General features: G+C 39.1%; 1 protein-coding gene across 3 annotated transcripts in view; it reads left to right on the forward strand.

Moving 5' to 3' along the window:
* GK5 (glycerol kinase 5) overlaps window positions 1–25,069 on the forward strand; it is an 84,000-nt gene that overhangs the window by 52,338 nt on the left and 6,593 nt on the right. For all 3 annotated transcript variants that reach the window (NM_001035473.2, XM_024992195.2, XM_024992199.2), the window contains 6 exon segments: window positions 130–256; window positions 1,621–1,725; window positions 12,635–12,729; window positions 20,345–20,448; window positions 21,358–21,417; window positions 22,298–22,431. In NM_001035473.2, coding sequence (NP_001030550.2) covers window positions 130–256; window positions 1,621–1,725; window positions 12,635–12,729; window positions 20,345–20,448; window positions 21,358–21,417; window positions 22,298–22,431 — 625 coding nt within the window.

The following is a 25,069-nucleotide window of genomic DNA, read 5'->3' on the forward strand; positions in this document are numbered from 1 at the left end:
GTTTAAAGGAAAAAGAAAAAAAGGAAAGAAAGTATTGAACCATGAGACTATAGTGAGTAAGACAGTGGGATACAGTGAAATGGACCACTGCTAAAGGCATAAAGACCTTATATTTGTTTGTTTTGGCAGGTCGCTGACCAGCAAGCAGCCATGTTTGGAGAATGCTGCTTTCAAACAGGAGATGTGAAGTTAACCATGGGAACTGGGACGTTTTTAGATATTAATACTGGAAATAACCCTCAACAGAGTGTTGGAGGTAAGGAGTTAGAATTTATCCTATTTGTTAATGAAATATCATTTTTTTTTCACTCACTTAACTTTTATGACACTACTTTCCTATTTTATATTAAGGATATTCTCTAATATTTTTCATTATTCGTCTTAGAGATAGTCAATACCCACTTGCTTTTATTCTTTTAATTAAAAGCACTAAGAAATAACCAGGATTCTATGGAAAAATTCAGAAAGATTAGGATATTTTGGTCAGCTTTTCAAAGATTTACCTTTAACACTTGTTATATTTATTTAAACCATCTTTCTAGGTCTCTAAAATTTCTTTCATGTGTTGGGATTTATTCTTTTTGTGAATATTTTTGGGGTTGGTACTTCTCAACTAGTGATGCATGTGTATTCAGGGTTTCATTCTAATTTGTTTTTTGGCTCACAGTATGGCATGTGGGATCTTATTAATAGTTCCCTGACCAGGGGTGGAACCCCTAGCCCCTGTGGTGAAAGCATGGAGTCTTAACCACTGGACCACCAGGGAGTGTGTTAGTTACTCAGTCATGTCCGACTCTTTGTGAGCCTATGGACTGTAGCCCGCTAGGCTCTTCTGTCCATGGAATTCTTTAGGCAAGAATACTGGAGTGGGAAGTCCTGTATATTTAGAATTTTAATAACAACTACTAAGAATTTGTTCTGCCAAATTGAAGAAATCCTGGAATGCAGAATCCAAGAAATTTAGATTGTGTAACTACACTCGGGAGCGCTTGGGGCTTTTAGTCTGAGCCCTGCTCCTTTAACATGGTTACTTAGAGGTGGATTTTAAAATCTTGTTCCTGTCTTTCATCCTGCCTACTGTTCTTCATTTCCCCTTAATTGGGAAAACAAAAGCTAGAAAAATGATCTTTATAAAAATTAAGGGAAAAAAAAAGGAAAATGATCGTTGTTTCTGTTTAGAAACCTTATTTAGAAACTGCAGATAAATGTAATAACATGGTTAGTTCTCTAACAAACAAATCTTGTAATAACCATTACTTTCTCAATTAAAATATTGTTTCTGTGTTTCTAGAGACATAGATTGCTTGTAGCTGATAAAAGCTAATATTTATTTTTCATACTCTATGCCAGGCACTAATTCTTTTTCTGTATTAACTCAGTTTATTCTCACAGGAGCTCTCTGAGGTAGGCCGTTTTACAGTCAAGGAAACTGAAGCTAAGAAGTTGGAAACTTGTAAAACCACACCTAGAAAATGAGACAGGGCGGGGATTTGAACTCAGGCAGTCTGACCCCATAGGCATGTTGCTAGTTTTTGAGATAATCAGATTGCTCCACTGCAGACACCTCTGTAATGAATTCACTCTTTATTATGTGACTTATATTGTTTATTTGTTTTTAAGGCTTTTATCCATTAATTGGGTGGAAGATCGGGCAAGAAGTGGTGTGCTTAGCTGAAAGCAATGCGGGAGACACAGGCACTGCCATAGAGTGGGCTCAGCAGTTAGGTAAGTTATCTTCTAAATGGCTTTCGTAGATAGGCCAGCCCTAACTCAAGACAACCACATAAGCTAATCAGCAGGGAGTGAATGGATTGTTTGAATGAAACTCAAAATAAAATGACACATGCTAGAAGAAAATCTGGGCCTCCCTGATGGCTCAAATGGTAAAGAATCTGCCTGCAATGCAAGAGACCCAGGTTTGATCCCTGGGTTGGGAAGAGCCCCTGGAGAAGGAAATGGTCACCTGCTCTAATATTCTTGCCTGGAGAATTCCACGGATAGAGCCACTATTTTGTGATGCATTCATTGTCTTTCATCTTTGTTCTTCACTGTCTAGTTGGTCTGTGACTGTGTCTAATCAAAATTCTGAGTCTGCAAAGTTGGACTTAAGTGATCTCTAGAAACCTGCTCTCCCTTCCAGTTGTGACCTGTCCTGGCTTTCCCTGGAGAGCCCTCCTTTTATTCTCCTTCCATCCACTTAAAATATGCTCCTGTTTTTCACTGGCTGCTCAGAAGTCTTTGATTTCTTTGTTTAGAATAGTTTAAATTGCCTTTATAATGTTCTCAGTGTCATGAATAGAGTCATGTATGAGAGAAAACCTACTATGGAGGAGCTATGCAGTGTTATGCATAAGAGTATGGCCCTGGTTCCATCAGCCTCTTTTTTTGTTGTTTTTTTTTTTAATTTTTATTTTATATTGGAGTATACTGGTGGCTCAGTGGTAAAGAATCCCCTTGCCAATGCAGGAGATGTAGGTTCGATCCCTGGGTTGGGAAATCCCCTGGAGAAGGCAATGGCGACCTACTCCAATATTCTTGCCTGGAGAATCCCATGGACAGAGCAGCCTGGTGGGGTTCAAGTATGGTTGATTTACATTGTTGTGCCAGTCTCTGGGCTAGTCACAGCAAAGTGACCTCATTTTACACATATATTCATTCTTCTTTTAATATTCTTTTCCATTGTGGTTTATCTCAGGAGATTGGGTCTAGTTCCCTGTGCTACAGTAGGACCTTGTTGTTTATCCATTCTAAATGTAATAGCTTACATCTACCAACTCCAAATTCCCAGCCTTCTCTCTCTTTTCCCCTGCTCCCTCTTGGCAACCGCAAGGTCTGATCTTTACACCACAATCTAAATTTAGAATTTTTTTGTTCTCCCTAAAAGAAACTCCCGTATCCATTGGTGGTGATTTCCCATTTCACACCCCACTCCCCCAGCCCTAAGCTACTGTTAATCTACTTTCTGTATCAATAGATTTGTGTATTCTGGAAATTTCATATGGATGGAATCAAACAATATGTGGTCTAACTGGCTTCTTTCACTCACCCATATTTTAGCATGTATCATTACTTCATTTCTTTTTATTGCTGAATAATTTCCCATTATATGGATGTGCCACAGTTTATCCACTCATCAGTTGATGGGCATCTGGGTGGTTTCTACTTTTTGGCTATTGTGAACAATGAACAGCCTGTATATTACATAACCATATTTAATACATGCAGTATGTAATGCTATATACCTAAGTATTAGCAATAGCTATCTCTGATGATTACATTTTGAGAGGGTCTGGCTTTTTACTTTGCTGATTTGAACTAAGCTGATTTTGTTTAAAGACAAAAATAGTTCTGTTGGCAGAAAACATACAGTCTGGAGGAAAACACCAATCTCTGCTTCCTCCTTTCTTTCTTTCTCTTTCTCTATAAACCTGAACCTGCATTATAAGCTTAAGATATTTGCTACCAAAAAGCAAATGTTTACTTGAAAAGTTTTTATCACTTAAAATCTCTTCTTTAAATGTACTACTTTCAATTTTTGGACGTGTTTTTAAGTCAACTCAGAATTATCAGAAATAGAAAATATGGGAAGTTCCCTGGCGGTGCAGTAGTCAAGCCTCTGCACCCGCACTGCCAAGGGTGAGGATCCAATTCCTGGTTGGGGAACTAAGATCCCACAAGCTGCACAGTGCGACCAAAAAACAAGCGAAAAAGGTTACATATCAATATTTTTTCTTCTTTAGTTGTTCCTTGTATTAATTTTGCTCCTTCCTAAAAGATGCAAAGGAAAAGCAGAATGACTTCACATGCCTCATTTAAAAAGAAAATCATTCCCTAGTTCCTTACGACAGCATGTGCACATTGCCAGTGGAAATCATTTCCACTGCTTTGCTGGCTTGAGGCTCAGTCACTGTGACTCTCAAATGATGAAGACTATTTTCTGGGAGATGGAACTAAATGGCCCTGACCTAGAAAAGTGATGTGTTTCCAGTGGAGGCATAAGGAGCCCCCCAAAGGCCAGTCCCATCTCTGGCAGGAAATAAACCATTGGACTGATTGAAGAGAGAGAGAATTCAGAGTTGAATTATTTACTTTAAAATTTTTATTATTAACAGAACTACGCAGTGATATTTATTAAATTACTGGTATATACCTGTCTGAAATTCATGCAAAAAGTTGACCTTTATTTTAATATATCTCTTTCTATTCTGAGAATTCACTGTAATATCTGTGAATTAATAATGGAATTATATTAATTATTAATTATAATTAATGATGTAAAATGAATTATAACAATATATAATACAATACAATATAAATATATGTAAATAATTATATGATTATTAATTACAATTAATTAATTCAGAAAAAAATAACTGAATTATATTCAGGAGAAACGCAGTGTATCAGAGCTTAATTAACCTGGTCATTTCCTTGGAGATGTGTATTCTGAGCCTTTGTGTCTTTGTGTGATGTTCTAGATTTTTTCCACTCTGAATGGTGGGTTCCTTCTACCCCTTTTCTGGGTTGAACACTTCAGGCTTAGGTGTAAAAGCTCTTCTAAGCCAGTTCCATCTTCATTTTTTAGATTTATTTTCTTAATCTTTTTACACAGGCCAGTTCTCTCTCACTTCTCCCCCTTACTCCCTATGTTAACGGCCCCATTTGAGTCCCTGTGGGATCATCTCTTTTTCCTTTTCCTCTGGTCCATCTCTGCTCCCCTTCACTCTGTGTTCTCTTTTGGTATCTCAATCTTAGAAATATGTTTATGTCTTCCAGCTTTTCTTCGCTTAACAGGTAATTGAGTGCTAAGTACAAGCCCGGAACTCCATGCTAGGAGACACGTGGGAGTAAGACAGATACTTCCTGCCTCATGAATGTCATAGTCTAGCAGGAAAGGTGTGTGTTAAATGCATAATTGGGGAAAAACAACCAAAAAATAGTGTTAAATACCAGGAAGGAGAAGTATAAATAGAATCAATGATCCTTTTCTAAAGGGAGGGCTTTGTCTGGTATGGAGACTCAGAAGGCTTCTTTAAAGAAGTGATATTTCAGCTGAGCCCTGAAGGATTAACAAGAGTGATTGGACAAATGGGGGAGGCAGCTGGTCAAGGAGCAGCCCAAGCAGAGAGGACCAGCGAAGAAGGCCCTGAGGAGAGAGGAGCGCGGGCCATTTAAGGAACTGAAAGAATGCACTATTTCTTTTCTACAGCTGAGACAGTTCCCATCTCTCTTGTCCTCCAGTGATGTGGATCAGGAGACATCTTTTCCCTAGCAGTTTCATTTTTAATTGCTACATGCCACATCTGCCTGCTCCAGGCAATCCCCATCAGACTCTGAGCATACACTGAAAGTTACCCAGGACTCTTGTTTACTAGAAATAACGTAAAACTGATTTCTTCTCTCTGGGTATCTTCCCAAGAGAGAGAATAGCCTCTCTCATTAGAGAAGATGAGATAAACATTCTCTCCTCTAGCAACTAATTAGGTGGTGGTGAATGGTTGTATGTCATTACTAGTGACTAGTGTCTTTGTTTATGGTCTTGCATCCCTCTTGCTTCCTGCTGGGACGACAAACAGTAAGGTAAATATGGCTGCAGCTGGCGTAAAGGAAGCCTTGAGCTGTCGAGGAGACTCTGCAGACACAGGGTCTGTAGAGGGCACCAACAGAGTCTTACTGGTGAACATACTAGAGGCTGTTGAGGACGCTATAGATGTTCACTATGGATTGAGCCGGCCGAGCCAAGAGCAGATCCCCTCAGCTGTGGAGAAGCAAGCGCTGGGCTTGATCACCCCAGGAGAGCCTAGTAGAGATGGATCCTGGTACTGATTTGTCTGATTACTCCTCCTCCAGGCTGAAGGGAGAGGCCTAATCTTTCTCATAGTTTGAGAAACCCCAGAGCCAAGGGTGTCCATTCCCTTACCTTTCACTGCCTGCCAGCCCCAACAAGCCTGACCTGAAAGAGAGCACAAAATATTTAAGGATACACAGCCCCTTGAAGGAGGGTGACCAAGTTCGATAAACTACAACAAACTAAATGTGAGATACATATTGATAGAGGAAAGATCAGAGGAAAAAAATATGTGACCAATAATAGTCTCTTTTCTGGAATATGAAAATGGAATTATGGAAACAGAATTATGAAAATGTAAAAATTGAAGAGAGAATTGAAAATAAACTTTCCTGAGCTGAAGAAAGACCTAAGTTTCAGAGTGAAATGGCTTTACCAAGTTAAAAAAGGTACGAACTAAGACAGTCTTAGGGAGATGAATTGTGTGAATCTCAAGAATAAAGAAAAGAGTCACGATAGAAAGGTTTGTTTCTAAAGAGGAGAGAATCAGATCAGCATGGAAGTTAGTTGCAAAGTTTGGAAAGTGGAACTACATCTCCATGTTACAGAGAAAAAAGAACAGTGAGCCAGTTTTCCAGGGTCCGACTAAGACATTCAGATTAAGTGCAGAAGGCACATGTCTTGGCCTTGCAGTAGATCTGTCTGAAGAAATTACGCAAAAGAACTAGAACAGAAAGTCTCAAAATGGAGAAGGCAAAGGATGCAAATAAAGTGATTCCAAATAAAAATATATTTTGTCCTGGTAGCAGGCCAGACTTCTCTTTGTTCTATTTTATTTGAGCTGCTCTTATACCAAACTGACTTAAGTTTTCTTACTGTAATGTAAATACTTTGTTTTCATACATTAAGAACATAGTTTTTGATATCCTTTTAGGAGATTGAATTGATCTTAATACCAAGAGCCCCTAATTAAACTAGGCTTAAAGATTTCATGTGTGTTCATGCTTGGTCTACAAAAGAAAGTAGTATTTCTGTTGGATGCTTCAAAATGCTATTCTTTTTTTCTTGCTTCCCACGGATGCTTTTAATTCTGTGATGTGTCATTTGTGGGGCAAATTGTTGATCAAGTATAGACAACAGAGTATACATGTTTTCTGGTTTTTGTTCTTCTTTCTGTTTCATTTATATTTTTGTTTCAAGTCTGTGTAAATCCCTTTTCTCACACACACACACACACAACAGCCACCACCACCAAATCCTTTTCTCAGTGCCATACTTGTAAAAGCAAGAGTGGAACATCGCAGCTTTTTATGTAATACGGTTAGAATAGTAGAATGAACAGTAAAAACAGTATTTAAATGGTACTTAGCCACCTGGAAACTTGAAAATATCTTTTCTAAGGTAGCATAGGGCCAAGGAAAGCATTTGAAACACAATTTAATAGCAGAAAGTAAAAAAAATGGCTGTAATTCTATAAAAAAGAAAATAAAAAAAACAATACTTGGAGGAAAATGATGAATGCTTATTAATAAGCAAATAAAGAGAAGCATTTTAAATTTCTAAGCCAAAAATGACAAAGGTATGCAAATCATGAAATTGAGAGAGAATAATAAAAAGTTAATTGGTAAACTGATCTCTTTTATTTTTTTTTCTTCTTTTAAACATCTCTGAGTTACGTATAAATACGTATATGGAGAGACAGAGGAGAAGAAGAGACAATGAGAACGGTTTCAGCTTTTTGTTTTGAAATAATTTCAAAATTGTAAAAATAGTACAAAAATTCTTATATACCCTTTATCCCAGATTTGCCGTGTTTCAACATCTTGCCATGACTGCCGTATCTGTCTGTCATCCACCCATTCATCTTTCCATCCAGTACACTCTTGTTGTTGTTTAGTTGCTCAGTCATGTCTGACTCTTTGTGACCCCATGGACCGTAGCCCGCCATGTTCCTTTGTCCTTGAAATTCTCCAGGCAAGAATAATGGAGTGGGTTGACATTTCCTTCTCCAGGGGCTTCTCCTGACCCAGGGATCAAATCCTCATACCCGGTATTGGCAGGCGCATTTTTTACCACTGAGCCGCCAGCGAAATCCCCAATATGCTATAAAATAGATAAATATCTGTATAATTTTCTCAGCTCTTTGGTAATAGATTGCATGTATCTTACTCCTTTTCCTGTAGTATTTCACTGTGTTATTTCCTAAGAACATCTTCTTACTAATATTCTCCTCTTCCTAATATTCTTAGAAATACTATCTTCCCAAGAATAAGAATCCTTCAAGTGGGATTATTAACTTCAGAAAATTTAACACTGGGTCCAGTACTTTCATCAGATTTACAATCTACATTCCAGTTTTGTCATATGTCCCAATCCTGTCGTTCATGGCAATTTTTTCCACTACAGAATCCAGTCCAGGATTGCTTATGCATGTGTGTGTGTTAGTCACTCAGTCGTGTCTGATTCTTTGCAACTCCATGGACTGTAGCCCTCCAGGCTCCTTTGTCCATGGAATTTTCCAGGCAAGAATAGTGAAATGGGTAGCCATTCCATTCTCCAGGGGATCTTCCTGACCCGGGGATCGAACACGTGTCTCCTGCATTGCAGGCAGATTCTTTAGGGTCTGAACCACCAGGGAAGCCCAGGATTGCTTGTAATTTCCTTTAATCTAGAACAGTTTCCTCAGCTTTGCTTTGTTCTTCATGCCACTGATATTTTTGAAGAACGTCAGTTATTTTCTGAAATGTCCCTCAGTTTGGGTATTTCATGTCTTTGCGACCCCATGGACTGTAGCCTGCCAGGCTTGTTTGTCCATGGGCACTCCCGCCATGCCTTCCTCCAGGGGATCTTCCTGACCCTGGAATCAAACCCATGTCTCTTATGTCTCCTGCATTGGCAGACAGGTTCTTTACCCCTACCGCCACCTGGAAAGCCCTTTCATGTCTAGATCTAGGTAATGTATTTGCGCTAAAATTATAAATAAGTGATAATGTGTCTTTCTCAGGATACATACCTGGAAATGCAGAATGTCCCTTATTCCTGTTTTGATTCTGTTAATTTTTTTCACATGCATAAGATATTTTCTGATTTCTCTGTTGTATAATTACTATTTTTTTTTTGTCATAAGTAATATGTAGGTAGATAATTTGCGATTAGGTAATATCCCATTTTTCACCAAACTTCCCCCACCCCCTAAATTCAGGTTTCATTGGTATTTCATACCTGGATCAGTCTTCACTGTGATGGCTCAAAAAAATGGTGTTTTCTAATTCCATTTTCCACTCTGTTTATTAGTTAACATTCTGTTGTTATATTAGGAAGAGTCCTCCATTTCCTGTTATTATTGATATAAACTAATGGTTTCTTAGTTTATTCGGCAGGTTATAACTCTTCTAGTTCTTATGTATTTGTTTTAATTCTCAATAGTCCCAGATTTGGTCAGTGAAAATCTCCTCAGACTGGCCTCCGTGTCTTAGAAATGTCTATCTGTATTCTGTTTTTTAGCATTTTCTTAATTTCTGGCACAACGTGATAAGTTCATCTTGTGTTTTTTGTATCTGCCATCAAGTTTTCCAGTGAGCCCTGCCTCCTTTTAGGAGGAAATGGTATTTAAAACCAATGACTGAGGGAATTCTCTGGTGGTCCGGTGGTTAGGACACACTTTTATGGGAGGACCTGGGTTCAATCCATGGTTGGGGAATTAAGATGCCACGTGCAATGGGGTGCAGCCCTCCAAAATAAATAAATAAGTATCCAATTTCATAAATTAAAAAAAATTTTTTAATATATAACAACAATGGCTAGAGCTAGAAATGTAGAAATGTATGTGTGTGTACGAGAGAAGGGTCCCAGTTTTATCCTTTTCTCTCCCTTTTTCCACATTGAGAACCCTAGTTCCCAACACAATATTATATACTCATTTGCTCAACCTTTAAATATACACCAAAGAATCTGAATTACTAGACCCATGCCACTGCAACATACAGCATTCAAAATTGTTTGCAGAATTGTTTTTTTTTCTTTATAGTAAGCGTATATGGTCAAACCATGCTATTCAAGTTCACTTGGATTAATTCTTTTTCTTCTCCCTTCACTGAGTTTATTAATTTGAAAAGAATCAGGTTTATTTGTTTTTGTTATCATTCAGTTTTAGTTTTCCCCGCTGCATCCTTTTTGAGTGCCTTTTTTTAAAATGTGGAATTTTAATGTGATTTCTAAGTAAAATTCATAAAAGGAGCAGTTGACTCCCTCTCCTATCCCTTCATCCTGTCTTCCTACCCCTTGTAGAGAGTCCCTTCATCAGTTTTTGGTTTATCTCTCCTATTTGTTTTTGCAAAAACTTGAAAATGCAATATTTTTTCTCTCTCATTCAGGTAGAATGAAAAAGCATTCAAAAAACAAGAACAAGGGGATTATTTCCCCACTCTCTGTTCTGTAGGAGACGCCTGGCTCCTCCTCCTCCTCAAATCAGAAAGAGAGGGCTTCCTCAGAAGCTCTTCATGATTTCTGCCAGTGTGCAGACCCAAGTTTCAGGTTTCACGCTGTCCCTGGCTCTAGGACAGGAGATATCAGAGAAAAGAAAAAAGAGGAAACTCACTGCCGGTTTGGTGGTAGTCACAGTCTCCTGGCTGGACTGCCTGCTTATTCTTTTGCGTCCTCAGATAGCTCTGCTGTAATCCATCCAGGATTCCATCCAGGCTTCTTGGTTGCGTTCAGTGGGAGAGACTGAGTGAAGTCTGTTCACTCCTAAAGACTTGCCGTCAAGAAGCTCATATGAGAACAGTTCAAGTAGAAGATGATTTAGAGAAATTCCTCAAGCAAGAACAGAATAACCAGTAAAGAATGTGAACAAACTAGATTTTTTTCCCCTGTTTCCTTGTCTGTTACCAAAATCTTCCCTCAAACCAGCCGTTTAGTATAGTTTCCACATCTTGATTTTAAAAGTTAGACATTTGGACGTGATTTCTTAAATATATAGATTTTAAGAGCAGTATTTTCTTCTTAATATATTAGTTTTTGAAGTGTTACCTGGACATTTTGAACAAATGAACGTAACCTATGGATCTAAATAACTGTCATTTTGAGTAAAATTTGCAATAATTATTGAGCAGTCCATATTAATGTTTTATCACACGTGCATGCATGCTCAGTCATGTCCGACTCTTTGCGGCCCCATGGACCATAGCCCACCAGGTCCTCTGTGCATGGGTTTTCCTAGTCAAAAATACTGGAGTGGGTTGCCATTTCCTTCTCCAGGGGATCTTCTCAACCCAGGGATTGAACATGCATCTCCTGCATTGTAGTTTTATCATAAATGTTCCTTAATCTTCTTGTCTTTAATAAATTTTTCATTATTACTGTGTAAGGCCGACAATATTTATTATGACCAAGTCCTGATCCTTTTCATATAATCTATGCTGTCATTCTCACATGCTCATTCAGGAGTCACTTTACAAACAAATGTATCCAAATGGCCAGTGAAAAATATTTCATTAGTTAACAGAGAAGTAAGAAATCAAGCTATTGTGCAATTCCAGCTAATAGTGAAAATGAAAACCACAGACAGTATCAATTGTTAGTAAGAATATAGAGTAACTGGAACTCTCATATGGCTGAAGGAGCCTTAAAGTGAAAGTGAGGTCGCTCAGTCGTGTCTCACTCTTTGGGACCCCATGGACTGTAGCCCACCAGGCTCCTCTGCCGATGGGATTCTCCAGGCAAGAATACTGGAGTGAGTTGCCATTTCCTTCTCCAGGGGATCTTCCTGATCCAGGGATTGAACCCAGGTCCTCCCGCATTGCAGGCATACGCTTTAACCTCTGAGTCACCAGGGAAGCCTTAAATTGGTTTAAAAAAAAAACCCACTTTGGAAAATGATTTGGCAATGTCTGCTAAAGCTAGTGTAAATATGAAAATCCTAGGACTCGCAATTCCATCCCTTGGTTTATAACAACCAGAAATATGTACATATTCTTACCAAAAGGAAGATACACGTGTATTTAAAGTGGCCTGTTTAAATTAGCCAAAAACTGGAAACTACCTATATATATATCAGCTGTAGAGCAGTTGAATGAATTGTGTTTGGTGAGAATGGAATATGATACAGCTATGAGAATGAGTGAAGCACAGCTGCTTGTAACAAAATGAAGGAAGCTCACACTTGAACAAAAGCAATTGGTATCTTGGTCTTGGTGTTGGCTTCCTGAGTGTATCCACACTGAAAATTCTTCTAGCTGTATACTTAGGATCTGTTTGTCTTCCTATGTTCATCTTCTTATATACTTCAGTAAAAAGGTATACTAAATTAGATCTTGATTTATTTTTGTTTGTTTTATAAAGATTGACTTTTAGTATATGTATCACCAGCCCTTTATAGAACTCATTAGATAGAATAGTCTTTCAGTTGACTCTCTTAGTTGTTATAGGTTAATATGGTTGACTGTTCTAGTCGTTATAGTAGCTGACCTAGAATGAGTGTTATCTTTAGGAGAATTTTTTTTTTAATGCCAAAAAACACATAGAATTGATTTTTGATCAGCCCAAATATATTTAAATGAGAAACTAAGGCCTGCTCATGCAAAGCCCATCTATGAGGGTCCTCTATTTCTCTTACTCCTTCCGTGGGCTGTAAACCTTTGCAGTGGGAGAACCCACTTAACACTAGAGCTGCTTGCCTTTTTGTTGACCCTTTTAAGTGAGCAACCTTTCACATAATATTTGTAGTAAATGTTGATGCAGGTGAATGATAGTCATGTAGCATAATTCTGTTGTCCCTCCCCAACCTCTTCGTTTTGTTTTAGGGTTTTTTTTTTTTTTTTCGGTTGTTGTTTGTTTTTGTTTTTGCAGATCTGTTCACAGATGCTGCTGAAACTGAAAAAATGGCCCAAAGCTTGGAAGATTCTGAAGGAGTTTATTTTGTTCCATCTTTTAGTGGATTGCAGGTATTTTTTTTTTTAAGTTAATTGCAATTACAAACATTTCCCTTTTCTTGTTGTTTAGTTACTCATTCATGTCTGACTCTTTTGTAGCCCATGTACCGTAGCCCATTAGGCTCCTCAGTCCATGGGATTATTTTGGCAAGAATACTGGAATGGGTTGCCATTTCCTCCCCCACAGGATCTTCCCACCCCAGGGATTGAACTCGCGTATCAGTGTTTGCTGCATTGCAGGCATATTCTTTATTGCTGATCCACCTGGGAAGCCCCTTCCCTCTTCTTACTCACAATTAATATTATATCTGCCATTCCCTTACCTGAAACTGTGAGCACTGAACAGAACTAAGGCGGGGAAGGTACTTTCCAGGGCTGAGAAGTTGTGTTTTTTCTTTAATGATTATCAAGCTTTGTTACAGTGTGTGTTTTTTTTTAAAACAGTGTTTTATTTCATTTTTATTTTTGGCTGCACCATGTTGCATGAAGGATCTTAGTTCTCCAACCAGGGCTGAACCTGTGCCCCCTGCATTGGGAGCACAGTCCACACCACTGGGCCATCAGGGAAATCCCGGAAGTTGTGTTTTGATCTGGCATGAATTCCACAAGAGGGAAGAGCAAATTCTCCTGGCTTCTGCTCAGAACTCCATCTCTGTGGAAACTGAGTTGGCAAGTTTATTATAGAACTTTTACATAAGACCTATGGTTACTTTATCATGACCAAAAATAGCCATTTCTCAGTGGGGGAAAATAGATCAGTAAATTGGCATTCTTTACTTACAGGAGGTATACCACTGAGAATTAGAAAAGTAATGTTAAGGTATATACTACACCAATATTTTTCAGTTGTTTATAAGTTTCATTAACATTTTTTTTTTAAATCAGACTTTCTTTTGGTTAATTGTTGTGGTGTGGGATGTTGGTTACTTTGCCTAACTAAAAAGTGAACTCAGTAAAAGGCTTGATTTTATAATATTTAATTTTGTATTTAATTGAAAGATCTGTGATATTGTCTCTAATTTTAGCATATTGTTGCAAAGACTTTTAAAAACTGTTTCCAGGTGTAGTATTATATAAACAATATAAACAAAATTCCTTTTGCAGGTGGGGAGGTGGAATTAGTCCTTTTAATACTCCTCTAAATCTCTCCACTAAATATTTTCTCTTTCTAAAAATAAAAATTTCTCCTCCTTCTAGTCTATTCCATACTCAAGCAATCAGTTACAAGAAACCCCAAATTTAAAAGTTTGGATGGGGACTCCCTTGGCAGTCCAGTGGTTAAAACTCCCCACTTGCAGTGCAAGGGGCATGGGTTTGATCCCTGACCGGGAAACTAATATCCCTCATGCCATGCATCATAGCCCAGAAAACATAAGACAAAACAAAACAAAATAAAAGTGTGGATAATGTAGAATCTGGTGAAAAAGAATTAGATAGAATTAGATCCAGGGTAGTTTTAAATCCCTAAAATTACCATATTTTCAAACTAGAGTTTTAAACGAGCATTATTTTAATATCTGTGAGAATTTCCTTCTGTATACTTTATCCTAAAAGACTAAGAGGTTATAGACTACATATAGAGATTGTATTGCATCTTCTTCAGAGCAGTGCGAGGCACCTGATGATCATCCATGCTAGGACAGGGAGTGCAGAATATTTGTCTGATTGAGGTTTGAGGGGGACGATTAGATGAAGAGTTGTCATCAGCAAAGGGAGGGTTTAATTAGTTGACTGTGGATTCTTCCCTTTTTGAAAAATGTGCTGTGGGACCTTGCTGTGACTATCTTGGCAGCTCTGTCTTTAACTTCTCAACCAACTGATATCCCTGTAAAAATAATATGAAATATATAATTAAAAACCCCAAAGTAACGCTAGAGTCCTAAAGATTAGACCCCACTGTCACTCATATGGTTTTTAATTTTGTGTTGCTCACAGAGTATCCCTGCCTTGCCTTGCGTGTAAACTGGCCATGTGTTGAGGTGGGGTGGGGGAGGACCACAGGACAGTTATTTCCTAATGTAAAATGAAACTCTGAATTGGAAACTGAAAGTTAATTCAAACAACAATAGTGCGTTGATACTAAGCTGTTCGGAAAATAGTGGGGAGATCACTCATAAGCTGCCAGCATCAACAACTAGAGAAAACGCGGGTTAGGAGAATGGAAGGAAGGGTCATGTGTCTGTGATACTGCCTTTGATTTTAGAATACTGTTACAACTGCAGATAGTGGAAGGCAGGATATTAAAGGCTTCTGATAACCTCAGGGGTGTCAGAGAAAGGGACAGCCCTTTCTTCAAGGACAGACGAACTTGTGGGACAGCCACAGTAGGGAATGGGCCAGAGGGGCTAGAGCATGGGGTTGGACACTGGGTGGCATTGATTGGTGCAGCCACTGTGGCTTTGTCTAGGGAGGGGGTTGCTAAACTAGAGCATCACTCACAGGTATCAGAGGCAAGCATCAGTCATCATTTACTTGATGCTAAAGTTACTGTGACATTGGCCGTACATAGTAGAGTGGACAGGACCTTGAGCTAAGTGCCAGTCTTCAGCAGATGAGTAGGCACACTCCAGTGAGTGTTCTTAGATTTGCAAGGAATGGGCTTGCTTACCTCCGCTCCCCCAGGAGGAGCTGTCTATCCACACACTCCTGAGCATTGGGAATGGAAAGGAGTTAGCAGCTGACTTGGTAATTCTCAGTGTTCTTCTCTGTGGTTTCTGTCTCTCTGTGGTTCTGCTTTTTTCTTCTCCTTACCAGCTTTGCTCTGTACCCTTTCTTCCTTATAGCTTCTGTTTATTGTCATTCATATCCTTCAACTTTCTGCCTTTTCACAGTTTGGAAATAAATACAGCCTTCTTCCACCTCGTGCAATCTTTTCCCATCAGCTCCCTCTGAAGAGTTTCCTCGTTCACATTTCCAGGGGAGGAGTCTGATTGGGTTTCCTTGTGTTTTCAAGCCTCGGTAGACTTTGAGTCCGTTGTGTTCATACCCTGCAGTTGTGGTGCTAGCAGTGGGTCTGGGGCTTAAAACATGGCTGCTTTAGGCAAGGATTCAAGTGGTTTGCTATGACCTCCTCTCCCTGTGGCCAGCAGAGACTGGGAACTCCCCCTCTAGTTCTATGATCACTGCGACGTCTGAGCCATGGAAAGGGAAAGGGAGATAAAGCATGGTGTTGATACAGACCTTAGCAAACGTTGACAGCAGAGGTATAGTGGCCAACAGTGGTCATGGGAGACTAGAACAGTGTCCTCCTGGTCCTGGGGTGTGGAAGCCTGAGGACCTGCCACTGAATGGCTGTGATTGAAGCCATTTGTCCAGCCCAGAGCCAGGCTTGTTAGAGCAACCAACCACAAAATCAGTGGAAGACACATCTCAGAGTTACTTAAGGGTTAGGGGAGTTGATTTACAATGGAAGGGAATCTTGAGAAAGCATAGTGAAAGAGTTATGAAGAAATTGAGTAGTAGTGGGAAGGATTTGAATAAGAAATGACAACTAAAATTAAAATTGTGAGAGGATGTCCCTGGTGCTCCAGGGATTTGGACTTCACCTCCCAGTGCAGAGTGTATGAGTTTGAACCCTGGTCAGGGAACTAAGATGCTACATGCCTCACTGGCCAGAAAAACACCAAGACATAAATATTAGAAGCAGTATTGTAACATATCAATAAAGACTTTTAAAATGGTCCTCATCAAAAAAAAAAATCTTAAACTAAAAATTGTAGTGACAGCTAACCTGTGAATATATACTGTGTCTTGGGCACTGTCATAAATTCTTCACATGTGTTGTCTTATTTAACACTCAGTAACTCAATAAGTTACACAATTGCACTCATCTCACACGCTAGTAAAATAATGCTCAAAATCCTCCAAGCCAGGCTTCAGCAATACGTGAACCGTGAACTTCCTGATGTTCAAGCTGGTTTTAGAAAAGGCAGAGGAACCAGAGATCAAATTGCCAACATCCGCTGGATCATGGAAAAAGCAAGAGAGTTCCAGAAAAGCATTGATTTCTGCTTTATTGACAATGCCAAAGCCTTTGTGTGGATCACAATAAACTGGGAAAATTCTGAAAGAGATGGAAATACCAGACCACCTGACCTGCCTCTTGAGAAACCTGTATGCAGGTCAGGAAGCAAGAGTTAGAACTGGACATGGAACAACAGACTGGTTCCAAATAGGAAAAGGAGTACGTCAAGGCCGTATATTGTCACCCTGCTTATTTAACTTATATGCAGACTACATCATGAGAAACGCTGGACTGGAAGAAACACAAGCTGGAATCAAGATTGCCGGGAGAAATATCAATAACCTCAGATATGCAGATGACACCACCCTTATGGCAGAAAGTGAAGAGGAACTCAAAAGCCTCTTGATGAAAGTGAAAGTGGAGAGTGAAAAAGTTGGCTTAAAGCTCAACATTCAGAAAATGAAGATCATGGCATCCGGTCCCACCACTTCATGGGAAATAGATGGGGAAACAGTGGAAACAGTCTCAGACTTTATTTTTTTGGGCTCCAAAATCACTACAGATGGTGATTGCAGCCATGAAATTAAAAGACGCTTACTCCTTGGAAGCAAAGTTATGACCAACCTAGATAGCATATTGAAAAGCAGAGATATTACTTTGCCAACAAAGGTCCGTCTAGTCAAGGCTATGGTTTTTCCTGTGGTCATGTATGGATGTGAGAGTTGGACTGTGAAGAAGGCTGAGTGCCAAAGAATTGATGCTTTTGAACTGTGGTGTTGGAGAAGACTCTTGAGAGTCCCTTGGACTACAAGGAGATCCAACCAGTCCATTCTAAAGGAGATCAGCCCTGGGATTTCTTTGGAAGGAATGATGCTAAAGCTGAAACTCCAGTACTTTAGCCACCTCACACGAAGTGTTGACTCATTGGAAAAGACTGATGCTGGGAGGGATTGGGGGCAGGAGGAGAAGGGGACGACAGAGGATGAGATGGCTGGATGGCATCACTGACTCGATGGACGTGAGTCTGAGTGAACTCCGGGAGTTAGTGATGGACAGGGAAGCCTGGCGTGCTGCGATTCATGGGGTTGCAAAGAGTTGGACACGACTGAGCGACTGAACTGAACTGAACTCAATAAGGTAGAGAATACTTGCATCATTCCATTCTGAAGCTGAGGAAACTGAGATTTGGAGCCATTCTGTCACTTGGCAGACAAAGATTCTTTGGACAAGAATCCTTGTCTAAAGCAGCCATGTTTCAAGCCCCAGACTGGCAGCCTCACACAGCCAGTGAGTGACACAGCTAGCTTGTAGGACTCTGAAGTCCAGGTTCTTAACCAGTCTGCCAGGCTGTTTCCTGATGTAGCATAATATATTCTTATAATGCTAAGACAACTAGAGCCAGAGGAACTTACTTTTATGGTCTAGATTGACAACGATAAGAGACATGGGGGCATGAACCATCCTGCAAGCCCCCAGGAAATTAGGCTGAAGTTCGCTGGGGACAAGGGCCTGCTGGGGCAGGTAGTCTGTGCCCCAGGCAGGAGTCTGCGGGTTTTGCTCAGGGGACCACACAGAGTTTTGCTGAGTCCTGTTGTTCCTGGTCTGTTGATGGTTCTGGAGAGCTCCCTTGTTGGGCTTGGCAGTGACAGATTGGAGGTGCGGCTGGAAGCTGTCTGCCCTGGCAAGATGTGACCAGGCCTTTTCAAAGGACCTTGTTTTTCCTGTTTTATCATCCCAAACAGAGATTCACTTGGATTAACAAATGCAGGGACATTGTAACCTGTAAAGAAATTTTTAGGTTTCCATGGAATTTATAACCCCTCAAGTTGGCTTATTACTAATGGTAAAATATGTTCATAGCTATTGGTACAAGAGTGATTTCAGGCCAGTTCTATCAAGATTTTATGTGGTATATTGGAAGAAGTCATTTTTATGCAGGAAAAAAACCGTAGGAAAGGAATTCCCTGACAGTCCAGGGAAATTTCACTGTCAGAGGGTGGGTTCAATGCCTGGTGGGGGAACTGAAATCCCACAGGCCACGTGGTGTGCCCAAAAAATAAAAATAAAAAAATAGCATACTGTGCTGTACTTGATCGCTCAGTCGTGTCCAACTCTTTGCGACCCCATGGACTGTAGCCCACCAGGCTCTTCTGTCCATGGGGATTCTCTAGGCAAGAATACTGGAGTGGGTTGCCATGTCCTCCTCTAGGGGGTCTTCCCAACCCAGGGATCAAACCCAGATCTCCCACATTGAAGGTGGATTTTTTACCATCTGAGCCACCAGGGAAGGCCTAGCATACTACTAGGGACTAATTGAACTGGTTGAGTCTGACCCATCTTTGTTTTACTGTGTTCTGTCATTTGGTATATACACCAGCTCTATTTTGTGTCAGCTTTTACTGTGTAAATCACCAAAAGGTATTAATGATTGTGGAAAATTATCAAAATAAAATCACAGGAGGAGGAACATCTAGGTCATGGTAAAGATAAGACATAAAGCAGAATTTCTTCAGTTGAGACATTAGGAAAAGTATTGTTTGTTCGTGGATTCAGCAGATATGTATTGATCCCTTGTGAGGGGCAGGTGCAGTGCCAGGCCCCAGAGATACACGTGAACACGTCAAATGAGTTTCTGCCTGTCATGCTAACGGTGTAGCGGGGAAGATGAAGTTTCAACAAACACAGATACATGTGATGATAAACTGTGGCACGTGATATGATGAGGAGTTACAGGATTCCATAAAAAAGTAGATGGTGGGGAACCTGATTTAGTCTCTGAGATTAGAAGTTTTCCCAGAGGAAGCTGAGCCAAATTGTGGAAGGGGAGTAGGATTAACTAATAGGAGGTGTGGTAGAAAGTTTTCCAGGTAAAGGTGTGTCAGGCCCTGAAGTTAGAAGGTGCTTCCGGGCACCATTATTTCCTGACAGCCCCAGCCTGTCCCTCCATCATGACCTTGTGTAGGTGTGTTGAAACAGTTCTGCCTGTTTCCTTCAGAGACGGCAAGCTCTGACAGGAACTCTGTGTTTCAGTCTCCTGTCTCAGAATCGTCTTGCATTTCTGGCAATGCGAAGAAGAGTCCAAACTTCATCTGGTGAATGCCTAATTCCAGCTCAAGATTATGGCCTTTTCAACGCAAGTGTTAGGTTGAGTCATTTCTGATGTTAGTCAGTAATACTATGTAAACTAAGAAATAGAGTTTAGTTTGAAAGTCTGACACTATATTGGATATAAATTATGACACTGAAAAACACATTTTTTTGCATTGTGGTTTTATTGAAGTCTTAACTTAGTATCTTCAAAAAGCCTTTCTACTTAGCAGACAATCTTGGAGAAAAGGGGAAATACTAGCATTGCTTTACATGTATCTAGCTAAGCATTTCATAATTTATTACTCTGGGCTTCAAACCCTTTTCTTTGTAGAGGCGCAAACAGAAGATCCGACTCACAAATCTAATATCTGTGACTCAAACTTGCTTAAGTCCTATCAAAAAGTTATTTGAATAATTGACATAATTTGGGGGCTGTCGTTTATGTTAAAACTGTCTCTAAATAAGCATTCTTTTCTCCTAAAATAGCTATATTTTTATTGTTTTAATATACTTTCAAGTCTATAGATATAATTTAGAGCAATAATTGTATATTCTTACTGTCTCTTACTTTAGGCTCCATTAAATGACCCCTGTGCATGTGCCTCTTTTATGGGTTTGAAGCCTTCCACCAATAAATACCACCTTGTTCGAGCAATATTGGAGTCTATAGCTTTCAGGTACCAGAACCTGCCCTAAACTACCCCCTCCTCACAGAGTATTGCTATTTCCTTTTATTAATTTCTACTAAACTAAATTAAAATTTTTTCTTAATTTTAATTCTTTATACCTTTAGTTTAATTCATACTGAATATGGCCCAGCTAGCTCAGTCAGTAGAGCATGAGACTCTGAATTCATACTATATGATATAATCTATTCTTATTGCTCTTTGCTATTTTTTTGCATCTTTTTTCTGCAATTAATAGTACCAGTACCACTTTAGATTTGATATCTGAAAATTGAATGATTTTTAAAATATATAATTTATTATGAATAAAAAATTCAAAATTTGTACTTTGAAAAGTTTTTGTTTTCTCATTCATAAAGGAGAATTCTAACTAATAATGCTGCTGTGATACTCAAATATTGATTCACCAAGACTATTCTTTCTGTATATTTCCTTTGGTCTTTTTGTTATGAGTCAGGTGTAGCTTATTAAAATTAAGAATGCAACTGTCATGAATGGATCTAATGGAACACTTGTAATGTTTACCTTTTCTCTGATTATAAAATCATTAATTTTTATATTTTATGATTTTTAAAAAATGCCATTTATGGTGTGTCATCCATACCTATTAAATGGATACTTGCTTTACATTTGTATTTGCAAGAATGGTAATAGATTAAATTAAATTCTGAAAGAAAAAGTATGTTCTCTTGTATCACAGTGAAAAACAGAAGGCCCTGAGTCTCTTGCTTATTTGAGCATCTGTTACTGATGTCCAGTTAGCATATTTAATGTTTTCTTTTGCATATTTTATAAATATCATGTAAATAAAACCACAGTTTTTACTATTCTAGATTGGAAAAAATAGAAAATTATTATGATATGAATTGCCTCTAAGTAGTTTCTTTGTTTTTTAACTAGAAACAAACAGTTATATGAGACGATGCAGAAAGAGATCCATATTCCTGTAAGAAAAATCCGGTATGTACACTTTGTTTCTAAGAGATTTCATTAGAAATTAGAAATTAGTGCTAGCTGCTATTGGTATTTTCATCATTAGGATTATTCAGGATTTCAGAAAGAACTTATGCTTACCTTCTTTGCAACGAAATTCTTGGTCATAGGAATTTGGAGAGGACGGAAAGCTAATTTTGGATTTAAGGAAAATATAGACCAATATGGAATTTGAGAGGCTCTGAGCACCTATATCGGAGAAGGCAATGGCAACCCACTCCAGTACTCTTGCCTGGAAAATCCCATGGACGGAAGAGCCTGGTAGGCTGCAGTCCATGGGGTCGTTAAGAGTTGGACACGACTGAGTGACTTCGCTTTCACATTTCACTTTCATGCATTGGAGAAGGAAACAGCAACCCACTCCAGTGTTCTTGCCTGGAGAATTCCAGGGACAGCGGAGCCTGGTGGGCTGCCGTCAATGGGGTCACACAGAGTCGGACACGACTAAAGTGACTTAGCAGCAGCAGCAACAGCAGTAACACCTATATGTATATTATAAAAATCTTTAATGTTTCTTTTTTGAGTGTGTGGGTATCCTTTTATTATGGAAGCTGTATTTTTTGCCAGAATGTCCAAATGAATTTTTATGTTAGCTTAGTTCACTTGGGCACTAGTCCCAGGACAAGCCGGGCAGGTAGGAAAATTGATGGCAGGAACAAGGAAAATGTTTAAAAATTGTGATCTTCAGGTCAATGCTAAGTGATATAATTTTGGAATTAAAAAGTTAAACTTTAAAAATAAAATCAAGGCTCTAAACAAAGATGTGTGGGTCTTTTTTTAAAAAAGAATAATAATGTTTTTATGCTTTTGTTACAGTAATTTATCTCCAATATCTTGCTCCCCACAGGGCAGATGGAGGAGTTTGTAAGAACAGTTTTGTTATGCAGATGACTTCAGACCTGATTAATGAGACTATAGACAGACCCGTCCACATTGATATGTCCTGCTCAGGCGCAGCTTCTCTAGCTGGCCTTGCTGTTGGTATGTGTGGGTTTTATGAAAATGAGAACTGTCTTGCAAAACCATTTCTTACAGATAGCATTTCTCCTCTCAAAGCACAAAATTACACCAAAGATCTGGAAAGCCTTGGTGGCCATATACTCCATACATGCATGCCCTTCACTAATAAAATACTCCTATGACCCATACTCTGCTATGGTGGGTCTAGCTGCACCTCTTCTATTCTTGCTGCTCTCCTTCAGTGAGAAGTATGAGGCCAGGAAAATTAATTCTCAACTGCTCTGGTCTTTAGCTTGGGAGTCTCTCTGGGTAAACTTTCTGATTAGATAAGCTTGTCTTTGGCATTATTGTTGTGTAGTTGCTAAGTCCTATCCAACTCTTTTGCAACCCCATGGACTGTAGCCTTCGGGCTCCTCTGTCCATGGGATTTCCCAGGCAAGAATACTAGAGTGGGTTGCAGTTTCCTTCACAAGGGAATCTTCCTGACCCAGGGATTGAACTTGCGTCTCCTGCATTAGCAGGCAGGTTGTTTACCACTGAGCCACCAGGGAAGCCATCTTTGGTATTAGAAACCACTTTATTCTTCTACTTGTTGAACATTTGTCTAGCTCCTGTTACCACAGTCACTGCTGGGATTAAAGTTTAAATGACATAGTCCCAGTTATGGGAGTCTCCATTGGGAACACTCAGGCAAACCAACCCATTATTTTGCGATAAACCCAGTGAAAAGCTGCAGTATGAGGCAATAGGTGTAGGTTTTCCCAGAGGAGACAATGTATAGTTCAGTTTTGAACGGGTTGGCACACAGCCAGGTGAGGAGAGACTAGAGGGTGAGGGGTCCAGTAGTGAAGGCAGTTCGTGCAAAGGTCCTGGCCCATTCTGGTGCTGATGAATGAGAGCAAGAGGGGAGGCTGGGGAGGTACAGATCTGTCCAGTCACAGGGCCTCTTCATAAAGAGGAGTTTGGACTTGATCTTGAATGCATAGGGGAGCCACTGAAGAATTTTAAGCAGAAGGATATGGATAGATCTACATTTGAACAGATCGCTTTGGCAACTAGTGTTTTCACTAATTAGTTGGGAGGCCAATTAGAGGGTTCCCTAGGGAGCAGGAAGTGACTCTTCCTTGAGACTGTGGGAGTGTCTTCCTGTGTTCCTGTATGGAAGGGAGGAGCGTTTGTACAAAACAAGATATCTTACACTTAAAAGTTTAGGCTATTATTTATTAATTAAAGTTATGGACCGAAAAAGCATCAAATCAAATTAAGATCATCTTAATCTTTATTCTACTAAAAATTTGTTATCTTGGAATAAAATTGAAACAGTTACTTTCATGTGTTCATTGATGTTTGATTAATTCAAGTTGAAGAAAATAATTATCCCTTAAATTATCATTGTCATTCAAAAATGTTAGTTCCTCTATATATTTCAGCTCTTAAGTTTAATATAGTTGATGTTGTTTTTAATAATTTCACATGCCTAACTGAGCAAAATTGGAACTATAATAAGAAAAATGTTCTAAGTATGTAAACAACTCTTGAAAATTGGATAAATTAAGCTTATCATTACAGTAAGCCAAATGCTCATAAGCATTCCAGTATTGTTTATAAGGTTAAGCAAATTGTTCTACACTTATCACCATATGAAACTAAGTATGTCAGATTCTCTTGAAGCCAGCTACAATCTGAGGTATAGCAAAGAGGTGGACATGACTGGGCAGACACTACTACTAAATAAAAAACACAGGCATATTATTCTCACACATAACATAGTGACTTTAATTGTATTTACTTCATTTGTATTTAATTTCAAAACAAAGATACTTTACTAGCTATAGGGAGCAGTTTTACCTTCTTGGAAAATCTGAAATTTCTTTTTTTTTTTTTAAATAATGATTATGTTATATTTATTTGGCTGTGTCAGGTCTTAACTGTGGCATGCAGACTCTTAGCTGCTGCATACGGGATCTAGTTCCCTGACCAGGGATCGAACGCAGGCTACCTGCATTGGGAGGGCAGAGTGTTAGCCACTGGACCACCAGAAAAGTCCTAGAAAATCTGAAATTTCTGATTGGATTATTTCTCTCTCAGAAAATTTAGACATGGAGGCTATGTAGATTCTCTGTATTTTCAAAATTCACCCAGAAACTGGGTGTGTTCAATACATATTTAATAAAATAACTCTTAAAAATATGCAAGAATTAAAAAAAAAAATATGCAAGAGTTGACTCATTGGTAAAGACTCTGATGCTGGGAGGGATTGGGGGCAGGAGGAAAAGGGGATAACAGAGGATGAGATGGCTGGATGGCATCACTGACTTGATGGACATGAGTCTGAGTGAACTCCGGGAGATGGTGATGGACAGGGAGGCCTGGCGTGCTGCAGTTCATGGGGTCGCAAAGAGCTGGACATGACTAAGCAACTGAACTGAACTGAAAAATGTATATGCCTTTAAGTGTAAATAATAAATTCTGAAAATAAGAATTTTAAGAACATATTTATTTTCATGACTAGATTTATCCAATTGTGTAGTATACTAAGAAAAACTATTTCTAGTCTTTTAATAACTTCTATAAATTAATATCTTTAAATACAATTTAAAATGCTGACTTTGTAAATAGAAAGAATGTGACCTGACAGAAAACATTAGAAGAAAGCCTT

The sequence above is a fragment of the Bos taurus genome, chromosome 1 (genome assembly GCF_002263795.3).
Source record: "Bos taurus isolate L1 Dominette 01449 registration number 42190680 breed Hereford chromosome 1, ARS-UCD2.0, whole genome shotgun sequence".
NCBI classification, from domain to species: Eukaryota; Metazoa; Chordata; class Mammalia; order Artiodactyla; family Bovidae; genus Bos; species Bos taurus.